General features: G+C 36.9%; 1 protein-coding gene across 1 annotated transcript; it reads right to left on the reverse strand.

Moving 5' to 3' along the window:
* Positions 1-773: 773 nt before the first annotated feature.
* Syt4 (synaptotagmin 4) lies at positions 774-9220 on the reverse strand. The gene is made up of 4 exons (XM_006977953.4): positions 8889-9220; positions 5210-6024; positions 3331-3451; positions 774-2068 (listed from the first exon to the last, which is right to left on the reverse strand). The coding sequence occupies exons 1-4, from the start codon at positions 8920-8922 to the stop codon at positions 1761-1763; spliced, it is 1278 nt and encodes a 425-aa protein (XP_006978015.2). The 5' UTR covers positions 8923-9220; the 3' UTR covers positions 774-1760.
* Between the last annotated feature and the right edge of the window lie 302 nt (positions 9221-9522).

Below are 9522 nucleotides of genomic sequence, written 5' to 3' on the forward strand. Positions count from 1 at the left end.
GTCACTGGATGACAGTGAGTATGGGAAAAGCATGAAAGAGGTCATTTCAGTTTTTTGTACATACAGAATGAAAGATACTTCCTTACAGGAAGCTGGACATTTGTTGTCATCGTAAAAAGCACAGACAAGTAGTTCAGAAATACATCTTCATTGAATTTACAAACACTGTGATATCAAACACATTCTCAACAATGTCTAAAGTACTGCCACAAAACTGGACTCAAAGGGTAAAGTTTTTCAGGAGACATCATCTCTAACTTGCATATTTAATAATTCAGCTGGACCTAAGTCACACTCATGATTCTCTAACAACTCAAATATAAAGACATCACCATCGAGTTAAGTCTTCCCAGAAAATTCCAGAGCTCTGCTTGCCTCCAACAAGTTGTGCAAGAATTTCAGAGCTTAGCAACTGGGAGTGGCACAAGACACGATTCTTTAAACTATCTTAAAAATAACAGCTCAAGACAAGTCGGCCTCCAAAGATAGTGCAGAACACACATGTCTGTGCTAATTTTACAGCTTAAGTGTATTTTGTGAATATTTGTAAATTCTGATAGGCTTATTCGTCTTTTGTCTTAGTCTTTTTACTTAATGTGGTTGATTTCAACCTGACAACATACAGAATTTAACACATGTTTTCTTTTGTTTCTCTTAAAGTAGCTTAGGTCTTCCTAGGAAAGAATAAGCTAAAACTTAGGTAGCCATGCCCTCTCTGAGGGGGAAAGACAGCCTTGAAAATACACCTGTACACTGATAGATTTTTATTAAAAAAAAAAAATGTATTCCTAACTGAATTTCTAGCTTAAGTTTATTTTTTTTCCACTAGATAATCTGACAATTTCACAAAGGTAAATAGGAGTATCTTCGGCCACACTGAGGCTTCTAATGGGCAGTGAATAATTCAAGACCATGGTTCTTATGTGAAGTTACATTTTACATGACTCACATGTGATCTTAGGGAACAAAAAAATCTCATCGCAACCACAGTGTTCTTCAATTCAGCCCTTTAATAAATTAGTATCTCAACTTGTTTGCTGTCTTTGTGAAATGAACCCAAGTTACCCCTTTTATGATGAGATTGTATCAAATAATTACAAACCAAATGGAAATGACAGCATATCTTTGATATATAGGACAACCATTTGTACATGACATATTGAACTAAGAAACAGACTTGAGGACATTTCTGAAATATCTTTGGATTTAAATAAAACCTTATCTCCCCAACCTGAAGAAACATGGGTTAATATTCATACAAAAAGGTGTGGTTTTCATTTTGAACTCTTACCAATCACATGGACTTCTGCTACCAAGGCAAAAGTGACGTCATCATCTACAATGCACACCTACCTGTGACTTGAGATTAAGCTAGAGTGCTCACTCATAACAGGCTTGGTTGGCCCACTTAAGACCACACAGAGGGAAACTGAGCATCTTACGAAAATTTAGCCAACACCTCTAATAAAGGAGAAAATTATCAAGATACACATTTACAACTGTTTTCTGGTCTACTAATTTAATCCACTTCTAACCAAAATAAATAAATAGATAGATAGATAGATAGATAGATAGATAGATAGATAGATAGATAGATAGAAAATAAATAAATAAATAAATAAATAAATAAATAAATAAATAAATAAATAAATAAATAAATAAAACTAGCTTGCTGTGCCACAAGCTTATAATCTTGTATAAGAAAGAAAATTGCTTCTTGCCTAGTAAAAATCTTTAAGCTCCAACTCATGGCCAGGAAACTACCCATCACAGAGCACATGCCACTTAGCAATTTGTCTCCTGGGAAAGTCACAGATCTCCTTCCAGTGCCCCCCACCGCTTCCTTCTGCTGTGGCACCCAGGACCAACCGCCCAATCACCTCATTTCGGGACCCCCTTTCAGAATCCAAAACTAAAAATTCAACGCTTATTTCTTCAAGACTCTCACAAGGAATATCAAAGACAAACAGTTCATTGAACACTGCATTGGGAGTGCATTTTTTAACGTGAGTCTTCTTTTTAGAGATTCTCTTCTTGGCGTGGTACAGGTTCACTTTGACGTAGGGATCTGCAATGACACATAGGTGTTACGTTGGCAACAATCAGCTGCAGATCCAACCTAGGAGATGGCTAGTTGACTATGTCACCCCAGTACAGTGGAAATGAGCATCTTACAACATCAACAAGTATAAACAAATAGGAAGCATAGATATGTTTGAACTTTCTCTTATCAATAAAAGTGGAAATAATGGAGGATAGAAACCAGTTCTAGACCTGACATTAGGGAAGAAACCACAATAGCAGAAGGACAAGAGCTTAATAAGAAGGGGAAGGCAAGAGAATGCTGCACACTGCCTACTAATAACAAAATCCAGCAAGCCGGATGAGGACAGCATCTGAGGCTGCTGGTTTGATGCTCTCGGTGAGTCTGTCTCTAGGTGAGGGCTGGTTTGGTGTTGAACAGGATTTGGAAACCCTACTGGTCATGCCCTCCAATTTAGCTTTTCTGCAGGTGGTTAGCCATTTGCAGAATTTGCTTTCAGTTTACCAGAGTTAATGTCTCCTGTGACATTCTTACTAAATGGGTTTAGGATTATGGAACTTTCTTTATCACATAATTATAATTTTTATTGCAGTCCATATGTTATTCATTTTCATGATCTCAAGTTTTAAGAACTTGTCTTCAATTTCTACAATCAAATAATAATAACCATACCCATCAGTAATTCTTTATTAAAATACATATTTTTAGTTTTCAAAATGTCCTTCAAGTATGATTGTGCCCAATTTCTACAGTGTTTAAGAAATATAAAGAAGACACTACACTAAGAAATGGAAGGGTGAAAAGTTTAATTAAGACTGTTTTAACCCATAACATAGCCCATTTGCTTTCTCATAATCTACAACAAACATTTTATTTTTCAGTTATTCAAAAACTGAAATTTAATTCTCAAAGTGTACATATTATGAGAAGAAAAGTAATAAGCTCACCAAAGAGTGTGAATGAGTAAGTCATTTGAACTGCAAAAGTAAAAACTCTTTTTCTGAGCAGCGTTAGGCTGCATCTTTCCCTCGTTCGTCATTGCTTTCTGTAAGCCCTTCGCTTAAATGTTCCCTCCTCACTAACCTTGTCTTACAGGCCTATGAACTTCTCTGTAGTGTCGGCAGAACTGACTCACAAATTTTTCCCACAAAGCAAGGAAACAAAAATCGACAATCCCAGTACTCATGACTGAGAATAACAAAAACCAGAGCCCAATGTTGGTTGACAATTGTGAAATACATTAGCCAGCCACAGACTGGACTCTGGCATTTCACAAGTATTCTCACCTGAAAGCCCAGACACATCAGACTTCGGCAGGTGCCGTGCCTTTAAGACAACCACAGTGAGCGTGTTTGTAGTGGACTGATAACAGAGAGAGACCAGAAGTTCACCCCGTCCGGAAGACTTCTAAACAAAGACAAACACAGTAGACAGTTTTCGTTTTGAGTTTTTGTACTCTCATCACAAAACATACAGCAGTGTAATGGCTTTGTTATTTTAATGTCATGTTCCTATTTGTTTTTAATATGGCAAACTAGGGAATCTGAGAAAACGCTTTTGTGCAGCCCTATAATGACTAAAACCATTGTCTGCCATCTTGTGGTTGTTTTAGGTACTACATGCTGCTAAATTTACAAGGATTTGACCACACCCAGTACTTACACATGTTTTGAAGAGTATTTATATTCTATTCCCAAGAGGATTTTTTTCTTTGGCTTTTGCTATTTAAGGATATCTTTAGTCTTTTAAGTTATTAATAGTAATATAATACATAATACTGTCAATTGGTATGTGTAGGATCACATGGCTGATATTTTATTTTCGTTTAAATTCTTTATTATTGGCATCATTGACATTTGAATTCAAGCCAAAGAAAACTTATTCTGCATCCAACCACTATTCTGGACCAGGATCATGACGGAGTTAGAATTCTTGTCCTACATAGTCAAAGTCTTTCCTTGATTTAAGGAAAAATAAATGAATTTCAGTATTGAAGAGAATTGACTCAAGTTTTATAACTTGCTTTTAGACAGTAATATGGATTCCTTCATTGCAAGCTACTTGCATTTAATTTTATATTAAATACATTAGCTAAGACAACTAAGTGTAAGCTCTAACTAAAACTAACAAAACAGTAACATGGGACTTGCTTACAATTAAGAACAGCTAAAGAAAAACCTGTCCAAAAAAAAAAGAATATATGGCTATATTTCTACAGCTAAGAAAGACCACCTAAAACTAAGCAGCTGCACAAAAAGAAAGAGCAAAGAGAGCGAAAAGGCAGCCAGGGAGCTCTTTGCTCCTGAGGGGCCCCAACCAGTCAGGCACCTCTGACAAGCTGTACAACCCTCTGGATCCGACCTGGGCTTTCACTGTTATCAACACATAGAAGACCAGAAAGTGGTTACAAAGTGTTCTAAAGACATTTTAGCTCTAAAATATTGTGATTTAAAAAAAAAACTTAAATAACGTGATTGTTGTTTTTCTTCAATTATGGTATTGGGAGAATAAATTATTCTGAAATGCCACTATAAGAATCAATGACATTCTATATTTAAAACAGAAAAGGGTTCTGTTTGCTAAACTGATGTCATGTCATTTTCTAATCATCGAAGAATTGTCAAAGTAGTACAAGTGGGAAGGCAGAGTAATTCACTTCCTTTATGTAGCAGGAAAATAGACCTTCATAAGTCAACATAACAGGATGACCCCTTGTTCAAAAGCAGTTTCATTCAAATTCCACATTGCATTCAAATTCCACATCCTGAGAAGGAATTGGTTTAATTTTTAATTTCACTTTCAAATTAAGCTACCCTGGCCCTGAAACACTTTTGATAACCTATGTTAAGAGACATATACATAAATTTTAAAGTAGCAGTCTTCTTCAAAATACTTTAATAGAAAGTAAAAAATGTCTTTTACATAAATGATGTATAAATATCATAAAAGTATGGCTTCTTATTTTATATCATTAAGATTCCTTGAGCATTTCAGTTGTACTAAATTTCTTTTCACCTGCTCCATTCTCTTATTCTCTGTTTGCTGTCACCTATGGTAACTAATGACAATGTATACCAACTCATCATTTGATGAAAACACCAGAGATATTTTTAGAAACCTGCACTAAAGATTCTTTATAAATGCTTTAAATGCTTAAAGAATTACCTTAGCATTTCTCTTGATGATCTCTCTATTCATTAACATTTTTCCATCCGATAATTCGATCCCCGAAAGAGGAATCAGGACTTCTCCAATGATATCATCTCTTGAAAACCTGTCAAAACTCAGAACTGTGAGGTGCAAGGACAACTCTTGGATGTGGGGATAAGGAATACCATAGAACGTGAAGGTTTCATCAAAAACAGGGTCCAGTGTCTTCCTCAGCACTCTGGTTTTCACTTTATGTTTCTTCTCTGGTAGGATGGTCATTTTGATGTATGGGTCAGAGGTCATGGATTGCTCATCCATGGCTGGTAAGCCCTGGGCTTCCTTGATGTTCACCACAAATGCTTTCTTCTCAAAGTTGTACTCTAGGGACAAGCAGAGTGTCCCCAGCTTTTCCTGCTTCTCTTCCGAAGTGAGGGAAGTACTAGACTTCAAGCTCTCGGGGGAAATGGCCTCCTTTTCTCTCTCTGTAAAGAGCTTTGGGGTCACGTTCTCTAGATCAGAAGGGCTGCCAGCTTTGAGGTTGGTTTTGGGGAAATTGCCATTGAGATCTCGCTTCTCCAGATCAAGATGCAATGAAATTTTTGGCACAGCTGGTTTATTCTTAACTTCATTTTTGTCATCTCCTCCGAATTTCTTTTTGCTACTTAGGTTTTCAGGGTAGATATCAACTCCTTTCAGCACATGCACAAACTTGTATGGAGGAGTCTTGTTGGACTTAGATGATCTTCTCTGGCAGCAGATCCAAGCAAAGAGAGAAACAGTGAAGACAAGGCCAAATGCACTGAAGATCCCCACTACTGTGGGAATTTCATCTGAAAAGCCAAATGACCAATGACATACATTAAATGACCAGAATAGAAATGGGAGACTATAGGAAGAGCATAATAGAGCTAGATCTTACTATAAGTGGGGAAGATTGAATTACGTTCCCACAGTTCTGGGCATGAGTAATGGTAATATTTCCCACTAACTTGAGGTCTATACATAGCCCTATGTGACACACATGAAATATATTATGATTTAAAACTCCTTACTTCAGTAGATTTTCATAAGTAAATGAAAAAGTGTATTTGGAACAAACATGGGGTCATGTTTAATATTCTCACCTAACTTTGTTTTACTCAGATATCATGAGTCAACTACAATAATATGAGAAAGTACTATTTTCATTGTTTCTTTTTCATTGACATTTTGAGGCTTTCTAAAAGCATTAATCTACTAATTATGAATATATATGCATTTATATACATATATAACCAACAAATATTGGAGAACTCTGTCTTTTTAATACATCACTATTCACCCAGGATTCAAGCAGGAAAAAAAAGAATACCTAAAGACAGTAGTCTATACAAGTAAAAAATTATGGAAAAAAAAACACCCTGTCCATTGGTTATTGTTACAAACCCATTAATTTTTTTATTCTTTGTGGGAATGTGATTTAAAAAAGATAAACATCTATTAATAAAGATAAAAAAAGAGTAAAAGAAAAACAATAGTTTGATAATAATATATAAGTATAATATTATAATCCCTTTGTAAATATGAACTTAAAATTCTTCAAGCACTGGCTTATCCAAAGCACAAACTAATCTATGTGGGTTAAAAACAAATGATGGCCATAAATCCATAATCATTCCCAAAATGTGAGTGAAAAGTGAGTATAGATAATTTAGAGTTCAATTTTACCCTTGTCTATTTCTATATGGCAAAAGGTGAGAAAAATTGAAAAGGACATTGTTTTCTTAACTTTGAACACATTAAGTCATTGGCATCAAGTGACATGCCAGCAGTGATTGTGCCTAAAGCACATATCATTTCATATGTAAGCAGATTCTTCTAACAATTATTTGTAGTTGAACTACCACATCTAGCAGTGAAGCAACTGAGTAGATCTTTGCATAAAGTGAATATGACACATTATGCACATTTAACTCTATTTTATCCATGTTTCATTTCAAATAGTGAATACTAAACATAAAAGCCCCAGCCCAAAAGGAGTTAACACTTTCTAAGATCAAGAAGACCAATCTTTTTTATGTCCCTTCTCCATATCCTAAATATTCTGAGCATTTACTTCATAATAATAAAAATGAACTCAAAGATAATCAAATGGAGAAATGGTAAGAGAAATATGTGAGGTTAAAAAAATAAAACAATAAAAAATTCCATAACTCAATTGTATGACTAAATTGAATAGTGTAAAAATGAAGTAAAGCTGTGAGTCTCCTAAATAGGAAAAAGTTAATGCTACAGAAGAAGGAGGAGAAGAAGAGAAGGAGGAGGATGAGGAGAAGGAGGAGGAGGGGAGGAGGAAAAGAAGGAGGAGGAGGAAGAGTTAATCAACTAAACAGTATCAGCTTCTTCCCTTCTATTCAAATCTTTGTGCCCCCCCCGCCACCCGAGACACACACACACACACACACACACACACACACACACACACACACAATCTAATAACTCAGAGCAAGGCAGCAAACGCAAACTCAGGAACTAAGAAATGCTTCAACCAATATAAGAAGAACAATAAAAGCAGTTGAAATCAATATTTTCTAAGTAGACAGACAACTGGGCATGACCACATGTTCACAAGGATAGTCTCTGAAGATGCCTCACTATGAAAAAAATTCTGATTTCAAATCAAGAACTGAGTGTATCGCACACCCATACACACATACAAATCCAATGACGAAAGGCTGAGAAAATCATTTATGCATATTTTATTATCTCTAATGTTCAAAACACCCAAGATAACATGGACTCATGTTCTGCTAATGTAACTACTAAGAATGTATTTAGCTTTTGAGGGCAGAGATTATACCATATCCCTCATTTTAATCACAATTATGATACATCTAGAGATACTATTCTGAAATTTCTCCATCCTTTAATTAAAAAATACTTATAGATAAAAACCCTGGTCTTTTCCCACTAGAATATAATTGGACCTAGACATGTGAATTGATTTTCTAAAAGGCACGTCTAGTTTATTTGCTGTAGCAGACAAGGAGACCATGGTGACAAAATTTTGGAATATGAACAGGAAAAGCAATCCAGAAAGCAGGATCCTTAATCCAAGTTTTGAGCAGCTTTTACTTAAGTGCACAGTGCTGGACTCCAGAAAGCTCAACCAGGGACATGAAGCAGGCCGAAGCCAGTTTGGTTTCAAAGTCCTCAGAACTATGCTACCACAGAATTCTGCCTGTCATTAGCAACATACTTCAGGGATACAAGAAAATATAACAGAAAAAAAAAAATATGACAGTGCAATAAAATACTCATCCCAAATCCTCAACCCACAAGTTATTTTATGACATATCGAACTCTTATGTAACCAAAGGTGTGTGTGGCTTTCCTTAAAAGATTTATACACAAATAGGAACCATCCAGAAAAGAAATGAAGCAGCGTTCTAACAACAGATGTCCTTGTCTTTCCTCAGCTCAGGCTTACAGAGCTGAGTGAACATTCGGGAACTTCTGGAAGGTGAAATCACAGAAGGCGATGTTAAGGAGAAAGATACCGATAAAAGGAAGTAAGCCACAATTAACCATCTGCTGCTCTCGTCTTCCTTTCAAATTAGCTACTTGAAAATATACATATTCAACATCCAGTGGAGAGCAAAGCACAGCACAGCCCCGAGCCCAGCCACAGCCCCAAGTTCAGCAACTTGCTCACCGAATTCCACGCGGCTGGTGGTGATAGGAGCCATGTTTTCTGCGTGCTCTGTCCGAGGTGCTGAAGCAACTCCAGGCAGATTCACCTGGAAGGACCCTGGAACAAGGCTTCCCGGGGAAACACAGCCGATCCGGGGACCGGCACCGGCAGCGGGAGGGGCTGGAGGAAGGTCCGCGCTTGCTATCAGCAATGTGCAACCCTGCCCTGTTCCTGTTTGGGCTCTTCTGAAAAGCTTGTCTCCGAGACTCCAGACGTGGCAGAAACCCGAATTGACGCAATCCTGACGCTACAGGGCTGAAATCAGCACCTGCCCTCCCCCTCCCGCCTTCAGCCGCTCCTCCTCGCCCTCCTTCTGGCACCCTCCCTCCTCTCCTGAGGATTCAGCGCACACTCACCAATTATTTTAACTGTTGGGCTACTAGATATTAACTATGCTATTCTGTTAGGCTCAGAGACACGCGGAGAAGCGTCCCGAAACACATCCCTGACAGTTCTTAATCCGAAATTCTCTTGATCATCTACAGATATTAAAATAAATGTGGCCTAATTATCAGAATATCATAATTTATAAAGGAAATAAAGAGTAGGAACAGGAAAATGTCCGTATCAAATACCCACAGTAAAATGCATCCTT

Source organism: Peromyscus maniculatus, chromosome 19, assembly GCF_049852395.1.
Source record: "Peromyscus maniculatus bairdii isolate BWxNUB_F1_BW_parent chromosome 19, HU_Pman_BW_mat_3.1, whole genome shotgun sequence".
In the NCBI taxonomy this organism is placed as follows: Eukaryota; Metazoa; Chordata; class Mammalia; order Rodentia; family Cricetidae; genus Peromyscus; species Peromyscus maniculatus.